We start from the raw sequence: 20,351 nt of genomic DNA on the forward strand, positions 1-20,351 counted from the left end.
TCATCAACTATCTGATAATGCATGCTTCACCACCATGTAATAACAGTAAACAACCATGTTTGGAACGCCATCCCACAACTGCTAGACTGATAACTGTTAAATATGAAAACAGCAGGAAAGTCCCACTATGTTTTCTCAGTAGAACACAACAGGAAGTTTAGTTTGGATACTGTTCAGTATTTAGGTTAGAGGAAAACCTTCCCGTAAAATGACATGCAAAAAAAAATGCACTGACCACCCACAAATCATACAGGCTAATTTAACAAATCATACAATGCTTTTGATAGACGTTTGTCCAGAGAGACTGTCATACAGTCCTCTTCCTACAAAACTGGATGTATGGAGCTATTCAGTAACATTATCAGAGTAAAGCTGAAATAAAAATCCAATGCAAGTCAATGAAAAAAAAGTTGATTCTCAAAATCTATATTTAACCCATGCTGCCTATATTAAGAAATTATTTTTTTAGTTTGATGGCTGATACAAAACTATATGAATGATATTGCAGAAATTTGTAGGATTTTTTGTTTACTTAATTATTATAAAAAAAAACACAAAATAAGTTAATAATATATTGCACTGTCAAAGTAAAGCAAAGTATGTAAAAGACCTTTTAAGCTTTTTGCATGAACCTTTAAGCCTTGAATTCAATAGTAGACATTGATTTTTTAATGCTTCCTGATATGTTAACAATGTTCGTTAGTCATTATTAAGATACAATGATATAATTTAGATGTCAGGAAGCATTATTGTCTGCTTTTGAATTCAAGGCTTATAGATTCATGCAAAAAGCATAAAAGGCCTCTGACATACTTTTCTTTACCAATGCTCCAAAGCATTGAACTAAATACAAGATCAAACCGACATTAAGCAGGTCATAACTGAACGGCACTGGCTCAGTGGTTCGTGTAGATTGTCTACAAACCGAAAGATTAGTGGTTCAATCCCGGCTCCACCTGACCAAGTTTCGAGGTGTCCTCAAGCAAGACACCTAACCACAGCTGCTCCCGATGAGTTGGCGCCTTGCATGGCTGACACCGCCGTCGGTGTATGAATTAGTGAGTTAATGGGTTAACATGAGGCAAGTTGTAAAGCGCTTTGGATGGCAATGGATCTGTGAAGGCACTACATAAATGCATTTACCAACTGCACTAATTAAGGTTAAATCTGATATTTTAGTGGCACATTGCTTACCTTTTATTTGCAATCACATACCTGTTTGCATATTGCATGAAGTTTCTCACTATAAAATGTGAAATGCATAATTTCTATCTAATAAGGAAATGAACATCAATTATGAATTAGTATTTTAAATAAATTTCTGAAGTTTTAAAACAGTTTCCATTTGTAGCCAACGGTCTACCTTACCTGAAAATGCCAGAGGGGAAGCAAGTCTGATCAAGTCGTTTCTGTCATGAGGTTTTACGGGAACCATGAAAGCGTGTGTGCCAGCCTCTTTATCTGTCTTTGTCTGGGAAGCACGTTATCAATACAGAATAGGCTTCTGTAACAAAAGAAAAAAGTTTTTCATCAATCAAGCAAAACCACAACACAGCAAAGGCACAAACAAATATGTGCACAAACACACAAATACAAGCCTGCATGACATGAATGATAACCATACAATTTACAGTACCTTATGACTAAAATGAAAAAGGAAGACATGTTTACATATAACCCACATGTTTTACACAAATCGGTCAAAATGAATAGGTTCCCAAACCAGGGGGTCGGGGCCCATAGGGGGGCCTCAGCAGATTTCCAAGGGGGCCTCAAGATAACTTAAAATTGGTACAAAACAAGCATTAAAATAAGCTAAAACAAGCAAAAATCAAGATTAGTAGCGAATCTACATCTGTCTAGTCATTCCAAGATCTATTTTATTTTATGTGGAAAAATTGAGTGAGCGGGGGGCCTTCAAATTTTGTTGTGAGAAACTAGGGGGCCTTGGAGTGAAAAAGGTTGGGAACCACTGCCTTAAACAACTGCATTACACATGAAACAAGTGGCTTTCGAAAAAAATTCTCGTGAATCTTATGCAATTTTCTATGTGAAACCCATGGGATCATGAGAAACATGCGGTGAGGTGTTGTCCACATGTGGTGATTTTGTCCATTATGAAATTCATGTGGTTTTCTGTCAGAATATTACAGGCTGTGAGAGCCTTCGGCCTATTTGCATTATAGGGGACATTTCACAAGACTTTGTTAAAGGGAACCTATTGTCCGATTCACGTTTTTACATTTCCTTTGGTGTTTAAGTGTGTATTAGCACATGTTAACAATATGCAAAAGGTATAAACCCAGAAGTAAACGATGATGCGAATTATCGTCTCCAACATAAACTCTTTTCTTGGGCTACAACAAACACACGGATTGTAGGCAACAGGTTTACTTCCTGGGATTTGTGATTTAGACAAGACCAATAAGACTAAGTTCAGACTAAGTTAACTCCTGTTCTTTCAAACATGGTCAGGAGTGTCACATTTCCTGCTGACCTCAGAGGTATTCAGACCAATCACAACGTACAGATTAGCTGGCCAATCAGGGACACAAAGCTTTTCAAATGCGTGCTTTCTCGAAATCCTGAAATCCGTGCCCGGGCATGGTACAGGGCAATCACACTAGTCAAATGAACCAGGCTTTTGGGGGTCAAACGCGCCCGAGCGGGGTTTGGTTTGGATAGTGTGAGTACACCCTAAGGGGTGGTATTATCCACTACTGACATCACAAGGGGAGCCAAATTTCATTCACCCATTTTTTCACATGCTTGCAGAGAATGGTTTATGTCCTTTTTCAAATTTTCTAGGTTGATTAAAGCACTGGGGACTCAATTATGGCACATAAACATGGAAAAAGTCAGATTTTCATCATATGTCCCCTTAAGATTTATGCAGAATACTACGATGTTATAAATCAAAGTTCTAAAAGGGTTCTTCACAGCAATGTCACAGGTTCCCAAAAAAAATTTCAGGCCAAAGTTTCATAAAAGAGCCATTTATTTATTTGATTGACGGGTGCATTAGGCTTGCTAAAAACGTAGTGCCCATATCGTTAGATTGAAATTGAATATGCCAATCTGTTTCTTATCATCATGGCACATAAACTTAATTAAAGGCAAATAAAAAATACTTATCAAATAATATGATATTCTTAATATCTGCACAACCGATTTGCCAGGTCAAAAAAGTTCAACCATCCATTCCTCGCCATTTGCGGCTGATTAACACAAACTTATATATTAGAAAAGGCTGATACGCCATCTAGTGTCAAAACAAAAACTCAATATAGTGGCTCAAACAAATACTGTTGGTGCAACAAAAAGGTTCTGTGGATGTAAAAAAAACCTTTTTAGATTCTGTGGATGACAAAAAAAACATTTAGGAACTTTTATATTAAAGATTTCACTGTATTGTATAAAATAATATATTAAATAAACTTTTAGACAATTTCATAAAAATAAAATGGATCGGAAAACTTATCAGATTTTTTTCTGTCCTTTGGCAATTGAAAATATTATTATTAAATCCATTGTCAAGCTATATTTTTATTTAAAACTGTCTCCATTATTCTAAAACGTGATTGTTCATAGACACAAAAATGAATGAAAATTGTTTCATTGACATTACAAACAAACCACGGATGCAATATGACTTTAATAACTCTACAGCGCCATCTTATGGCCCTTCACCGGAAACTCTCTTTCACTACAAAAGCTCACTTCCTTATCAAAGACATTTTTGCTTGTTTTTCGGCACACCTACATCTTGAACTTTACTTTAACAACGATGCACAATAATTTGTTATATTTCGTGTATTTTGATGGTTATCAAAAATAAAGAGTGACTAAATAAACACTTGGTTTACAATGGAAGAATAGATTCCAAAATCACAGTAAGGTAAATAAATGGCATTTTGTTCCGTTTTGTAATGGAAAGTACCCACGGGTGCTGATCTGGGATCATTTTATAAAGTTTCCGCGGTTCAGGGCGGTACATCCAACTGATCCCAGATCAGCCGAAGCGCAAAGGCAGCGCATGAGCTCGTGATTCCATCGCACGAGCCGCCGAGATCCGCGCCGCGGTGCATTCTGGTCTTAGTTGAAAGATTCAAGATGGCGGCGAGCAGGAGACTACACAAGGTAGACGTCCAAACCGGGCACTTTTTACACCTCCCATTCACAATAATTATACATGACGACGCGGTGTTGGTTTAAACACTAGTTTAACTCGCCAAACCAGCGATTTGGTCGTTTGTTAGGGTTTAATCGGCCTTTATGCGAGCGCTTCTCGCGCCCGATGACTCGGCTCGCTACGCGTTTCCAAACACGAAGGAGGAAAAGCGCCGGCGGAGGCCTCGGGACGGTAGAACCGGGTTTATGTCAAAATTGGCGAGACAGAGAGACACGTGTCAAGTTCGAGTGGACTTGGGTGTATTAATAAGCCGTTTCATTCATTGACAGCGAGTAAATGGCGGAAATATAATGTATGAGGAGAGGGCAGCAGAAGTGTTCGCTGAAATGGGATTTTCTCAAACTGGGCTCGGTTGTGTTCGCGCGGATCCGAATTCGTCTAGAATTAAATAATTAAACTTGATCGGCTGCTAAAGGGACTTGATGGATCTATTAATCTAAACGTTATAAAAAGAATGGCTCTAGAAAGGACACAAGGGGTCAAACTGTGTCTGATTAATAGAAACTTAAATATTTACCCTGTTTGGCATTAAATGCCTAAAATAACAAATTACTAATTTTTAATAAAAATTGTTTCGTGAGTTTCAGGTGACTTCTAAAGTTACGGCCTAAAGTAAAAAATCGAAACCGTAAGTGACTTGTCAACAAGCTTTCGCTTTACAAAGTTTAACTTCCGTCCTAAATCACTTCATTTACTTGCTTACATGCAAATGAACAACGTAGATGTAAACGCCCATTTTTGACAGTAAATTGTGGTTTATTTGATGTTTTAGTATGTACGGGTTATTGGATTTTGCTTGGTATGGAAGTAGCATGCAGTAATGTTAAATTCACTTCCTTGTTAGATAACAACGGCCGTAAATGTCAGTCTGCTGTCAGTAATTGAGGAAAATGATTGGCAATCGTAAAAATATTATACAAGATTAGTTTTGTTAATAAACAATAATGCGTCTATATGGTGGTTCATGCTTATGTTTACATGATGCTGCTTTTTTTAACATAATTATTTTATTTGTTACTGCATACGGTTCGTATATTTAAGTAACTTACAATGCACTTAAGGTATACATTTGATCTGTATGTGTCTCCTATGAGTCAAACCCATACATTTTGTGGTGCCAACTTAATGCTCTACCAGTTGAGCTATATAGATTATTAAAAAAACAGCTAGTGTCTGGATGGATATGGTGTTGTATGTCACTTTGCATGGTTAAGGTGTGGCTTTGGGTCAGTAGTCCTTCGTCAGCTGCTGACTGTAAATAACTAACTTCACAGACTGATTGTGTCACAAGCTCAGGTTTTACTTTAGGGTTTGCTTCTTCACCGGCTTATAGACCCATGAAAAGTCTTGTTGGATATCCATATAAACTGTATTCACTTTTCGTGAACCCCTTTCACACATAGCATTGATCCCAGAAAGTTGCCATAGATTGTTGGGATTAGTCCTAGAACGTGCCCTGTGTCAACAAAAGATAGAAACAATGCCGTAAGGTGTGTGTTTGTAGTGATGACGCACATGTCGTCGTAATGACGTAGTTGTTGTCAACTCTTTATCCGGAGGTTTTAAATCCAGATTAGTATTCACAATAGAAAAATGTTTGCAAACTAAGATTAAGCAGAGCTCTTGGAAGAGAGAGAAATCACAGGTCATAAGAAAATCTAAGATGATGCGGAAAATTTAAGTGCACAATTATGCAATGATTTCATTTTTTCACGGGATGTGTGTGAATGCACAGATTCCAGAAAATCACTAGAAGTGCGAATGAACCAAAATCAAAAAATCCTGGGGCAAATCCCAGGAGACATTATCCATGTATTTTTTATAATCTCTGTGTAAAAGGGACATTAGTGATCTAAAAAAGTAAATTAAAAATGTTTAAAACTACATTTCTATGTAAGTAGTACGCTTATATAGTGTTTCATGTTTATAATTGTGACAATTGTAATGTAATATCACTGTTAACAATCCTTTGTTTTCAGGAGCTTGAAGAAATCCGCAAATCTGGGATGAAAAACTTCCGTAACATACAAGTCGATGAATCAAACATATTGACATGGCAGGGCCTCATTGTTCCAGTAAGTTTTTTTTTTGTATGATTATGAAACAACTTCTCATCATTCACAGGTTATCAGCAAGTGCGTAACATACAAACGCATGCATTGTGCAACTTAGTGCTGGGTTATTTTTAGTTTTAGTAATATATATAAGTATTTTTTCCCAGCGGGATATGGGATGAGACAATATCGTCTATATTGGTATTGTCTGATATGACATTTGCAAAAGAAGCTTTGTCATAAATCTACACCGAGGTCAGAAGCTTTCCAACCAGCTTGCATGTTGTGCAGCTGTGTATTTTCAAACAGGAAGGAAAACCCTGTCTTGAAATTTAATTTTCATCATACTCTGTTCTAATCAAAGTGATTGTGTCATCTCACATGAGGCTTTGACTTGCATGTAAACAATACCGGGAATGTCATACAAAGAAGAAATTGTACATCAACATCATCCAAAAATTACCTAGTTGTGCATTTCGGTCAATATCACCCAGGTCTAGTCAGGGCTCAACGAAATAATTTTTTATACTGGCCCGGTCAGGCCAGTGGTTCAGGTTTTCACTTGCCCTGCCAAAATTTTCACTGGCCCCAATAAAAAACCGTGTCACAACAGACATGTTACAAAGAAAAAAGATTCCCAACTTTTCTGCTTTACCTGTAAACTGACAGCAAACTCTGCAAAATATTGCATCATTTCTTTAGTCGTGTTTTGCCCAAGTAAATGTCTGCTTCCAATATGTTAAATAATATACATTGATGAAAATATATTTCAGTGACTGAGGATGAGCACTGGCCCGATCGGGCAAGTGACAATACTTTTAACTGGCCCGAACGTCTCTCACGTTTGCCCCAGGCAACCGGGCAGTCCTTTATGTTGAACCCTGTCTAGTGCAACCTCTCTATTTCATATTATTATCAAACATATCCTATTTGTACATAATTGATTTTACTGCCATGATATTAACATCAAATTATTGTTTGTCATTATGTACACATGGAAGTCAGACAATATGCTTACAATTCAACAATACATATTTACCTTTTCTCTCACAGGACAACCCTCCATATGACAAAGGGGCGTTCCGGATCGAGATCATCTTCCCTGCAGAATACCCTTTCAAACCACCCAAGATTACGTTTAAAACGAAGATCTATCACCCCAACATTGATGAGAAGGGACAGGTCTGTCTGCCTGTCATTAGTGCAGAGAACTGGAAACCAGCCACCAAAACTGACCAAGGTGAACTTTACTGCAGTTGCTACAATATTCTCGAGGATGGTTATGGCTCAATTAGATCTTAATGCTTAAAGACTAATGCTGGGTACACACTAAAAGATTTTTTACATCTTATAAGATTTTCAAAATGTGATAGACCACAAACATGAGGATAAAAATCCTAGTTTTGCACAGATTTTCTCGACTGTGAACACAGGAAATCTCGCGAAACTTCACAATAAGCCTCACTAAATCTCGCGAGACTTCAGAATAAGCATGGTGGACGATATGCATGAAGAAGTTTCAATAATAGTGTTTGGAAAGATTTTCACAGAAAATTCAAGGGAAAAAAGAAAAGGGTTTGGGTGAAATTAAACATGTTTATTATTTATGATTCGCGATCTTCCAATCAGGTTCAGACACTCTTAATGCACCTTACACCAAGGGAAAATCGGACAAGATAATCTGTAGAACCATCAAGATAATTGGGACATAGCTAGGATTGTTGGAAGGGGGGAAATCGGCCGAAAATAAGCCCAATTATCTTCTGGTGTGGACCCAGCATAAGGGAAATGACACTTGTCTTAACTTTGTTTGGTAGAAATTGAGCAAATGGATAGATTTGTGATATAGCTTATGTTACCCGGACACCTTTGTTTATATATAAATAGGAAACGCCACTGTTTTATGTTATTTTATTAATTATACAGAGCTCTTTAGACCATACATTTTTTGTAATGTAGGTCACAAATGTGTTGTACGGTTTACAGAAATAAACACGTTTGGTATTTACCTTCTGAACACAAGCGTGAAAAAGGGTTTCTCATATTTTGCACTTACCTGCTGAATTTGAGTGACTCGACCGGCTTGGCAAGAAAAACAAATGTACGCATATATATAAAGTCACAAAAACCAAACAAGTACTATTGCAGGTAGTTTAGATATTTGCATAAGGCCTACTTTTATCCATACATATCTGTTAATTAATATCAGTTGGATTTCCATTACCTTTCAAATTGCGCAAATTGAAATTGCGAAATTGAAAATACTCCCAATGGAACACGTCAATTTGGCAAAAACTTCCACCCTATAAAAACTATTGGTTTAATCTACGTTAACTGGTTGCCTTAAAATATTTTGAGTCAACTTGTATTTTGAAATCAACTCAAAATTTTGAGGCATCCAGGTAACCAACAAATCATTTTTATATATTGCAGAGAAGTTTTATGCTGATGTAAGATACATTTTCAGGCAATTGGAAAACAGACTATATTGCAAAACTGCAATGGAAACAACGTTATTTTTTTACAGGTCACCTGACGTGCATAAGTCATATGATCGTTCTTGAAATTGTGTATTGTAACCTCCCAAAAACACCTGATACATGGCCCCTTCCAAATATTGGGTCTTTCCTTCCCTTAATGCTTGGTTATCACACCTGCGTTTCCTATTAAAGGAATATTCCACTTTCATTAAATAAAATCCCGATTATTATTTACTTACCGCCATGTTATTAAAGGTGTTTGTCTTTCTTTGTTCAGTCGATTAAGTTTATTAAGTTTACTTTTTCAATACAGTTTAAAAATTCCAGTTTCAACGTAGTTTCAAAGGGCTCCAAACGAGGCCAAATGACAGTAACCTTTTGACGTTATTGCGCAATATTAAAGGTCGCGCTGGCACTTCACTCGGTTAGTGTCTTAAAAGTGCATACATTTTATTTTTCTAGCCGAAAACATTTACTGTTTGGCTTGATGATAAGACGACTATGGCTGGTTTGAAATCGTTTAGAGCTGTGTTGAAACTGAATCGATTTTTCGATTAATCGTTTTTTAAAATGTGGTCGATTCTCAAAGAGCAGAATCGATTTTTTTTTTCTGCAAACATTAAACAAAAGATTAACGTAAATCGAATTACTAGTCTTCTTCACTAGATGTCACCCTATTTTTTGCTTTGCACGAGAATCGAAATCGAATCGATTTAACACCTTGTGAATCGAAATTGAATCGATCTGGAAAATCTGAATCGATACCCAGCCCTATTGAGGTCCAATAAAGTCTAATAAATTGACAACAATCCTGTAATGTTTTCCTTAAAAAAAATTATTTCTTCTCGACTGAACAAAGAAAGACATAAACAACTTAGATTACATGGGGATGAGAAAATCATTAGAATTTTTTGTGTAGTATTTCTTTAAAAATAATGGCTAATTGCGGTAACTGCAATAGACATACAGCTACCAACATTCGTCAGCATGATTTTTCAAACCACTTCTCGTTAGAAGATAAAATGGTGTTTAAGTTGCATAACATCGGTCAATGAAAACACAGTTGTTTGCGATAGTATTTTATTTAGTAAATTTCACAAATACATACAATCGACCTATTTGTACATAAGCCATATTTTTAAAAGCTACGAGTATCTTTAGATCAGGGGTCTCCAATTTTTTTGTGAGCAAGGGCTACCTCAATGGACCAAACAATCTGGAGGGCTACTTTGTTGATATGGTCTACTCAAAACTTTTTTATTTTACTTGTTGATATGTTTTGTCATTGTTTAAAAAGTTAACATACATGAAAGAAGCCAAGCTTATATAAAAAATATGAAATAAATATAAAAATGTAGGCTTTTAATAGAATGTGCTTTGGCAGGCAACTCACAGACTCCATGCGGACGAGACCACTGCTTTAGATTTTACAGCAATATATCAAGGCAGTCTGTGTTGAAAAATAATTTGACCGATTTTTCCGTGAAAAGTTTGGTCTGGATAATAAAGCAGTTACAACAAACCACACCTGTAGTTACTTGCCCCGTGATGACGTCCAGTAACGTTGTGTTATTTTCTTTTTTGCTCTTACAGTAATTCAGTCGCTCATTGCCTTGGTGAACGATCCACAGCCAGAACACCCCCTGAGGGCCGACCTAGCAGAAGAATACTCAAAAGACCGTAAAAAATTCTTTAAGAACGCAGAAGAGTTTACAAAGAAACACGGAGAAAAGCGGCCAGTGGACTAACAATACCAGACAAGTGTGTAGCCCCAAACCCCGCCTCCTCTCCCTCTGATCTCCTTCCCTCGCTCTACTACCTTCTACTCAACAACCCAACCTCTACCCCGCTCCCTCTTTCTCTCCTTCTCCTCTCCTTTACGCGCGTCACTCTAGTCGAGCTGGAGAAGTACAGCACAGCTGCGGCCTCCGTCTACGAGCAGGACGTCGTGAGGACATCTGACCTGGCATCCTGGTTTCATCCTGGTTTCCTGGTTAGCTTGAGGCTCTTACTAACTTTCTACTATGTTTTGTTTTCTTTCTGAAGTTTGAAAACACCTAAAATTGGTTAGAGGATAACTTAAGACAGACGAGGCAGTTGGAAAGTGTGAAATTGTATACGGAGCTTCTGTAACGAATGCCGTTTGACCCTTTTTGTAAAATGAATCGTTGCATTATTACACCAAGCTTTCAATTACTTTTGGAAGTGACCGTTCATTCAAAAATCTGACTCGATTGTAATTATCATGTATATTATTATTATTGATGTTATTATTATTTGGTTCCCTTCTCACATTACGCGCTCTTTAATTTTCCAAAAAAAACGAGAAGGAACGGAGGATTGCAGCGACAGCAGCTAATATTTCACATAACCTTTTTACTTTCACTGCACTTGTTGGGTGCTACGTTATGTCTGGGGAGCAGACGACGTTCATCCATTTACCGAGCCTGGAATCGGGGAAACCACTGTAAAGTCAATAACAGCGGCGTCTTAGAGGCCAATATTGCTATGAAATACTATGTTTCACAAAGGAAAAGTGTTAGTGACCATAATTTTCCATGATGATCACTTATTTTAAACATCTCTCTTTTAACATGTTTCATAGGAAATTCTTGTATATTGCTGACTATTTTGGTTTAAACGTGAAAATGGCCCCTAGATTTACAGAAATGTACGCTACTGAGAAATATTATTCCACCTTTCCTCCTGAAACTGAATAAACACAGTAGTTGACAGTGGGTTTTCTAGAATATTCTCTATATTTTGCTTGAAATATGTTTTTTTTCATCCCAGTTAATGCTTTAATGGTTTCACACCGTTCCTTCAATTGTGAACTAGACAATAGTTTATTCTGGCTTTGTTTCTAGTTCGAGATATTTAAGTAATGGATTTAGTTTCTTGAATACGCCTCAAATGCGCCACCTCTTTAGTCTTCACAGTGTCTATCCTTTATTTTGACTTCACGAATGCTCCACATTTTATGTACCTAAATAAAAAGGAAGACAAAATCCAGGGAATACTGTTATATACTCCGAGCACTGGCTAGCTCCATTATTTATTTTTTTTTTTTTGAGAATTCTGATTGGTCTGAGATTTCTTAATAAAACCAGTTAACCAATCAAACTATCTTCTGGGATTTCCCAGCTAAAATAGCACTGGTTGTATAATGTGAACACAACTTTAGAATGAAACTAAAACTAAACTTTACAGTTTAGTGATTGTTTAACATGAAGATGTTAGCATTAATAAACTAGATATATACTTTGAAGATATTTTCTTTGAAGACTTCTTTGCTTTAATTACAATTTAGGGGCTTTGTTAATCCAAATATTTCATTTTGTCCTAGCCAAATTGGTACTAAGTAGCATTAATATAAATTATATATACTGGTTTGTCTTGGTGTGTTTATTATTATAAATAGATTATTTAAAGGGATAGTGCACCCAAAAATTACATTTATTATTTACCTTATCATTTACTTACCCTCATGTTTTTTAAAACACAAAAAGATGATACTTTGAGAAATTATGGTAAGCACAGTTGATGGGACCCATTGACTTCCATTGTATTTGTTTATCCTACTATGGAAATCAATAGGTACCATCAGCATTATTTGATATCACCTTTTGTGTTTAGAAAATGACATAATTTTCATTTTTAGGTGAACTATCTTTTTAAATGTAGTGTTTTCTTTACTGAGACGCACCGCAGGATTAATAAGGAAGATTAATAAGTATCGGGTAATATCAGATGAAGCAAAATTGCAATAATGAATTTCATATTCAGTATAACCTTTAACATAAAAAAAATGCACACTGAATAAAATGAACTTTGCTTTTAATCTGATTTCAAAATAAAAATCTCATAAATACATTCATTAAAAACATTTTACTTCAAGAAAATACATTGCAATTTAAATATAAAGTAATTGCTTCATATTCAGTTATCTTCATAAAGTACATTACAGACATAAATATGTGGATTTTCTTCCCCAATTAAATCCAACTTAAAAATTGCACCAAGATGTTTAATAAGTCCACAGTTAAAACCGCACCCCTATGACCTGGAGTGTTGTTAAAGGTCTTTAAAGGCACAGAGGTGGATCCCCTGTTGCCTGTAGTAACTGAGCACCGAAGGGTCCTTTAAAGTATTCAGTTCGTGTAGTCGGTCCGTGGACTGCGAGAAATCATCCGGCCCTTCTCCACATCCACCCTGGTGCGGATGACTCGGATAACCTGGATGCACCATCAGCTCAGCTGTAACTGGTTGATGGGAGTCAGCTGTGGTTTCACTGGTCTGTGTCAGTATTAACGGAGAAATCACACCATCATCCAGCGATGGCGCCTGCGCTTCCAGCGTGAAGCCTAAAGCTCGTTTGAGGTTGGGGATGGACATAGTTTTACCCATGGTGCTTAGACCCAGATATATGTCAGGCCACCTGAAGGGACACAATATCATATGATTCTTTTTATTTTTAAAGCACACCTGACTAATTTGGGAAAAAAAATCTCAAAATTGTGTGCGTAACAATTACCACTTATGTGTGGCATAAAAAGAAACGAGAGGGTTAAGATCCCAGGTAAGTTAATAAACAACCTCAGGTTGCCAAGTAACTGGTATTGATATGCCAGCCAGGATCATGTGACCTTAAAAAACAAAATGACTTCCTTGAATTGCTTGCGTACCTAATGCCATGTCGATGAAAGACTTCAACAGATTCAAGGGCATCTTTTTCAACCTGTGTGTAGAAGCATCGAAGATGGGATGGGAGGAACGTGCAGAACGTGAGGCCAGGCTCCACAGGCACCCGTGTGTAGGTGATTCCAAAATCTGAGAGCACTCGGGCAAACACTTCTCTGACCTCTGAATGCAATTATGTAGACATTAACAGGATTAAAGTAAATGTAATCGCTCCGTCTACAATTTGTAGTTTCTATATATATATATATATATATATATATATATATATATATATATATATATATATTATATTTTAATTAAATTATATAATACACAATAAAAAAAATATTATATATATACATATACATATATACATATACATATGTATATATATATATATGTATATATATATATATATATATATATATATATATATGTATATATATATATATATATATATACATATACATATATACATATACATATACATATATACATATACATATACATATATACATATACATATACATATACATATATATATATATATACATATACATATATATATATACATATACATATATATATATACATATATATATACATATATATATACATATACATATATATATACATATATATATATATATATATATACATATATACATATATATATACATATATATATATATATATATATACATATATAAAAAAAAATATATATATATAATCAAGGCCGCCTTAATGCACGGGCTAACCTGGGCTGAAGCCCAGGGGCCTCCCAAGTTCAGGGGCCTCCCAAGTTCACGTTCATATTGTTTTGTAACTTGTCAGGTTATCTGTCAATCACTCTAACTGCACGTTACATGGCTGCTGATTGGTCCGTGGTAACTTACTGTGAAATAAAATATCAGACGTAACAGATTTTTCTATTCCGCGTAATGTAATTAAGTGCGCGTTGTCAACTTATGCCATGACTGAGTGTGACAGAGAAACGGGAAATAATCCACCGACAAATGAAAGAGTAATTTCTGAAATTTCATAATAAGCACTGAGGTGCAGGTCTCTCTCTCTCTTTCGCGCGCGCTCTCGCTCGCTCTCTCTGTGCTCGCGCAGCTGAGTCTCTGGCATACAGAAGTCTCTAAAACTGTGCGCAAGATACTGTGCCGCCAAATAAAGAAAGGAGTTCCCGCACATAATGCTGTTAGTTGTTATAAAGTTTAAGTTTATTTGCGTTTATATCAGTGACGCGTGCGCAGCCGGAGCGATGTAGTTTGACGCGACGTTAGCTGACAGTACACACATCTGTTGGTTTAGAAAGACAACGCAACGGTAAATGTGCAAGTCAAAGCGAGACAAGACCATCTCAAATAATCATCACCTGATCGCACCATTCATATTTATAATCTCCGTATCTAAAGATCTTATATACATGTATGTTCCCTGTCTGTTTTGTGCATATTTATACGTGTTCGTTTTACATGCTTATGTATGCATAAATACTAAATACAATGCATACTATATCTTCAATAGCCTACAAAATAAATAACTGCTTAAAAAACAAGATTATGCCTATAAAGACTTATCTTTTGTTAACATTAATGCATTTTCACTTTAAAACTAACTTTAACTTCTTATATTTTTTAAACTGTGCTGAGCATTTAGTTAGTGAGTGGCAATTTTCTGCAAATTTGTATATTCCAAAAACTATATAAACATAAAGCTTATAAACATATATACTCTCACACATTTTGGTTTTATTTTCACCAAGTTGCTGTGTGTGGTTGTTAAATAAACTGTCTTGTGTTTATGATCAAGTGGGCTCAGTGTTATGTTAATAAAGATATTATGGTGTTTTCTGGGTCAAAGAGGTAAAACTCACTCTTTTATGTATTGAAAGAAACTAATGCATTATGTGATGTAGATTACCTAGATATTACAATATTTTTTTTAAAATGAGACTATAAATTGAGGGTATGGGGGGCCTCCAAAACCTCTCAGCCCCAGGGCCTCACATTAGGTTAAGGCGGCCCTGTATATAATATATGCACTAGTTTCATTGTGTTGCGTTTATATTATAACCCATAACTTACTCGTCTTGGTCCAGAGATTTAATAGTTTTACAGAATTTAAGCATAAATTTTAAATCTTTATGATTTAATCTAAGCATAAATTTAAAATCTTTGTCTATATATAAATGTATAATATACATTTCATGCTAACTACCAACCTTTACTTGTAAAACAAAGCAGCTGTAAAATTATAAAATAAAACTTTATTGATCCACTGGGAGACAATAAAAAGGATCAGTAAGGTTTAATGTTAATACACCAGCTTGGTAGTTTGCATGAGATCTCGGAAATAAAGATTTCTTCGTGTATATGCTTGTATATAACTTGAATGTTGATTAATTAATTGGATTCTTAAACATTTTTGGGAAATGTATCACTAATTACAAGTATACTGTATATTTACATAGACGTATGTGACATATTATACACTACTAAGATTTAAAACTATACATATGTATACTAACTTACAAACGTAAATCTTAGCACATAGACAAAGATTTAAAATGTATGCTTAGATTCTGTAAAACTATTTAATCTCTGGATCAAGACGAGTGAGTTATGGGTTATAATATAAACGCAACACAATGAAACTTATCATTAGGATTGTTAAAAAGCACTTTGACCTCACCTGGCAGCACATGGACATGCTGATGGCCATCCATATGATCGGGCATGTGTCCAATCAGTTCACAGAAACGGTTTACCTGTGCCCTAAGCTCAACATCCACCTTAAAACAGAACAACAAGAACACAATATAAAATCAGTACTATATGTTTACCTACATTGTAAAAAAAAGTTGGTTCAACTGAAACCCCATTCACACAGCACTTTGTTCCTGGAAAATTTCCGTTAAATTTGGCAGAGAGGCTTAAGTTCTGCGTGAACACAAACACATCCCATAAAGAGGACCTAGTAGCATTGGCGTGCCATAGGGCGTGTCATCGCATCCAGAAGTTATGGTTCAGCTCTTTGACACAGGGATTGAAACGCAGATCAACATTCACAACGAGAAATGTCGGCAAAATGGACTGAAGCAGAGATCAGGGAGCTCATCATTATCTGCGGTGAAGCTGAGATCATTCACTAGCATGACAGAACAGCGCATCACGCGCTCCTTATAATCTTGTCATAAACACAAATCCACACGCATTTTTCTCTTAAACCACGGATAATAAGCAAACTTAAGATGCTGTTTAAAAACTACCATGTGCAAGAATTTAAATACGTCACGTGTCTTTACTGTATGTGTGTGAATGCACGCACATATTCGGGAAAAAAAAAATTCCCGGACGCATTTGTTTGTTTATTTTTCATAATCTCTGTGTGATAAGGGCTTTATAAAGTATGTTACCTGTTTTTTTTATTTAAGTAATTCAACTTAAAAATATTAATTGAGACCATTTTTACCATTTTTTTTATTTTTAAGTTGAATTAACTTAAACTTTTAATGCAACAAAGTATACATTGTAAAAAATGCATATGCAGCATTTGTGTTACTATAACTTAAAAAATTAAGTTAAACAACTTGATTTTATAAGCTGTGTCAACTTTTCACAAGCCAAAACTTAAAATAGTAGGTTGAGTTGACTTGCAAAACCAAGTTGTTTTGACCTCATGCTGCATATTTTTTCTTTTTAGTGTAACTTACTTTTTACGTTGAACCAACAAATATTTTTTCAATGCATTTCTGACCCTTCATCTTATTTGTTAGAATCTTTGTTATTGTTTTATGCTTGACCCAACTATACACAAACGTGCAGAATAGATAAAACCAAAATGCTGACATAAACAAATAATTTGGTGAAAGACGTCCATATGTCAATATTTTTCCTTTTTCATACAATTTATGATGTACATAGAGTGGTAAATAGTCTATTTTACATTAATGCTGTAGGCATTACATAACATAGTGCTTTGTTTGCTGTATACTGTTCTGGATTAAAAAGAACAAAATACCATAAATGTCATATCTTTTTGAGAGCAAAGTCCTCAGCGCTTACCCATTTTTGGCACAGATGCCCGTTTAATATCACCTATTGGCACAGATTTACTGTATATACAACATCACTACTAAATCCTAAGCATTCATTGGTATAAAAATCCTCAAATATATTTGCTTTTTAGTATATTTTGACAAGCAGTACCACATGGATGCTAAGTTTCCTTTCAGTTTGTCTCATCCATGGATGAGTATGTCCTGTTTTACCTCCGACATCATGAGCTGCCCACTCTGCAGAACCTCCCGAAATCCCATCTTGCCATGAAAGAACCCATCTTTGTTAAGAAGTGTTGATCCTGTCAGTTTCTGGGAAACAGGAAGACCTTCTGAGAGATTCGCATGGAGTCCAATAGGAATGTTATACCTGTGTGTCCACATAATAATATAATGCATCTGAATCTATCAACCTAATAGATTTTTCTGAAATTTAATTCAAATTGAATTCTACAGCACTTTTATGATTTAACACTGTTGCAGATATATTTTTAAATAAAACATAAAAATGTAAATGTTAAGAAATAAGGAAAACAAATCAAAGAAATTATCAAATATACAGAATACACAGTAAGGCTTACATATATGGAAAAATTCCGTGTGCCTTTACCCAAACTTGACTATAAAGAGTCATGCTGCATCATCGTCACCAATTTCCAAGTAAAATTGCAACATACACATTTACGTAGGCTAATGTACAAACACAAAACAATTCAAAGTATTAAAGTGATATGAAGAAATGCAGTACCTTTTAGCCAAATCTGCTGCATGCTTCGCCGAGACTGCATTCACCAACAGAGAGACATTGGAGATCCCACCAGCTCTGAAGCAATCCACAATCCCTTGATTTCTTCTCTCGCAGTACCCAAAATCATCCCCTGTCACCACCAGCTTCACTTTGGGTTGAGGCATCTTGTCCTCTGCTCGATGCTGACACCAACAGTTAAATAATAAAAGTCTTAGGAGGAGTCATATGTAGTGAAGGATGAAATCATTCAGGCAGGAAAGCAGGAAACAATGTTTCTTTGAATTAACACGTCACTTAATAAACATGACTGTATCAGATCCGTAGGTCTACGTCCGTGTTAACATGTTAGCTGCCAGTGCCACTTTAATCTAACAAATCCGATAACACATCGGTTTCAATGTATTTCATTTAACCCTTTGATCTATTAATAGCCGGGAATTCTAAGAAACGAATCACTAACTTTATCAAAAAGCCTTATCATCTCTTATTCAATGTTTAAAATATGACAGGAAGGGTGTTGTAATCACTTACCCATTTTAATTTAATGTGTTTGCCATCCGTCGGGTTTTATGATGTATCGTGTCCAACCCTGTGCGGATCAGACCCGGCCGAATGCGTTATAATGCAATTTCCTTTTCCGGAGTTATAGCGCCCTCTATAGAGTGTGATTAAAATAACGTCAACATCTTAGTGGATAGTTTCCACTAGTGTCCTTCCCTGATGCATGTAGAATCAATACACAGTAAAATGATTTATTAAAATGGGAATAATAGATTTGATTAAAGATTCCAGTAATGTAAAAATTAGGCCTAGCACAATGTATGCCAGGAGCAGAGAGCAAGATTGTATGTAGCACAGGAGGTACTATATTAGCACAGGAGGTACTAATATATTTTAACAGTTATGCATTGGACCATACATTTCTGGAAATCAACCTAATAAATTGTTGTGCTTCTACAGCAATGCTTTTGGGTTACAGTGACATATTTAATTTACATGCCTGTATTATATTATGATTATCATCATTGAGTAGGCTACTTCAATTTGTCATTAACATTTGTAACATTAGGTCTAACAAAACAGCACAGTATGGACCTAGGTGTGACCTGAAGAATAACTGAAGCTTTCGAAATAACTTCTGTTGACTCATACTAAAACAAATGAGATCACAGCAAGAGGAGCATGTAGGATGATATTAATATAGGCCTTGATATGTCCATGTCTTTAAATAACAATGTTTGACATATACAACTACTTATTAGCTGTGAAGTTATAAATGTAAAATATAAAGTTATTATTTTTAAAATATTTACTTGTTTACAATTATGTTACAAGAGACGCATTCAAATGTGTTTATATTTTGGAAAATCCTTTTATTAGCTGTTGAATCTACAAGCATCAGGAAGCCATTAAAAGAGACATGACTGAAAAGAAAGTTTTGCCAAGAAAAATAATAAATTTTTATTTGCCTTTTTTTAAGATAATCATAAGATGGACTCCTGTATTATTTGTTTTAACTTGTTTAGGCTTCTCGAACATTAATTATTAAGCAGTATTGAAAACATGTTGTTATCTAGGTTATACTCACCAGAGAGGAACGTGATCCTTAATCCTTGTAAAGACCTCAGACATCAGGTGTGACTTTGCATACGTGGTGACTTGTGAATAGTTTCCCAAGACACGTAACCTCATATAGAAATATGAAAAAAGAAAAAGTCACTGAGAGAGAGAGAGAGAGAGAGAGAGAGAGAGAGAGAGAGAGAGAGAGAGAGAGAGAGAGAGAGAGAGAGAGAGAGAGAGAGAGAGAGAGAGAGAGAGAGAGAGAAAGAAGAGAGAGAGAGAGACATCTGGTTTACACTTCTGTGCTTTGGGAAGTACAGCTAATTTAAAACATAACTTTTAGAAATTTACTTAAGTGTACATGTTTTTTAAAGTAACCTATATTTGAAACATAATTGACAGAGTTAGATGATGTTTTTTAAACACAAGGGGGATGGATACATGCATGACACGTTGTTCTTGCACTACGTCACGTTCAAGTTTTGTTTACGCAGACAGTCATGCGTTGTTAAAAGCCACGCGCGTACAATTTTCCTAACATTTTAAATATAAGTAATTGTAGCTAAATACC

At 35.5% G+C, this 20,351-nt stretch overlaps 2 protein-coding genes across 3 annotated transcripts; one reads left to right on the plus strand and one right to left on the minus strand.

The window, feature by feature from the left end:
• Nucleotides 1-4,050: 4,050 nt before the first annotated feature.
• Nucleotides 4,051-11,998, plus strand: ube2l3b (ubiquitin-conjugating enzyme E2L 3b). The gene is made up of 4 exons (XM_065250901.2): nucleotides 4,051-4,140; nucleotides 6,172-6,267; nucleotides 7,300-7,486; nucleotides 10,320-11,998. Exons 1-4 carry the CDS (start codon nucleotides 4,114-4,116, stop codon nucleotides 10,472-10,474), a joined length of 465 nt encoding a protein of 154 aa, XP_065106973.1. The 5' UTR covers nucleotides 4,051-4,113; the 3' UTR covers nucleotides 10,475-11,998.
• A 548-nt stretch (nucleotides 11,999-12,546) lies between these two features.
• ydjc (YdjC chitooligosaccharide deacetylase homolog) lies at nucleotides 12,547-19,929 on the minus strand. Of its 2 annotated transcripts, none has more exons than XM_065250899.2 (7): nucleotides 19,809-19,929; nucleotides 18,752-18,875; nucleotides 18,221-18,402; nucleotides 17,686-17,842; nucleotides 16,107-16,206; nucleotides 13,412-13,589; nucleotides 12,547-13,164 (listed from the first exon to the last, which is right to left on the minus strand). In XM_065250899.2, exons 3-7 carry the CDS (start codon nucleotides 18,382-18,384, stop codon nucleotides 12,801-12,803), a joined length of 963 nt encoding a protein of 320 aa, XP_065106971.1. In that variant the 5' UTR covers nucleotides 18,385-18,402; nucleotides 18,752-18,875; nucleotides 19,809-19,929; the 3' UTR covers nucleotides 12,547-12,800. The 2 variants fall into 2 exon arrangements, with proteins under 2 accessions (XP_065106971.1, XP_065106972.1); XM_065250900.2 differs by having other exon boundaries at nucleotides 18,752-18,937; nucleotides 19,809-19,868.
• Nucleotides 19,930-20,351: the final 422 nt, after the last annotated feature.

This window comes from Paramisgurnus dabryanus, chromosome 5 (assembly GCF_030506205.2).
Source record: "Paramisgurnus dabryanus chromosome 5, PD_genome_1.1, whole genome shotgun sequence".
In the NCBI taxonomy this organism is placed as follows: domain Eukaryota; kingdom Metazoa; phylum Chordata; class Actinopteri; order Cypriniformes; family Cobitidae; genus Paramisgurnus; species Paramisgurnus dabryanus.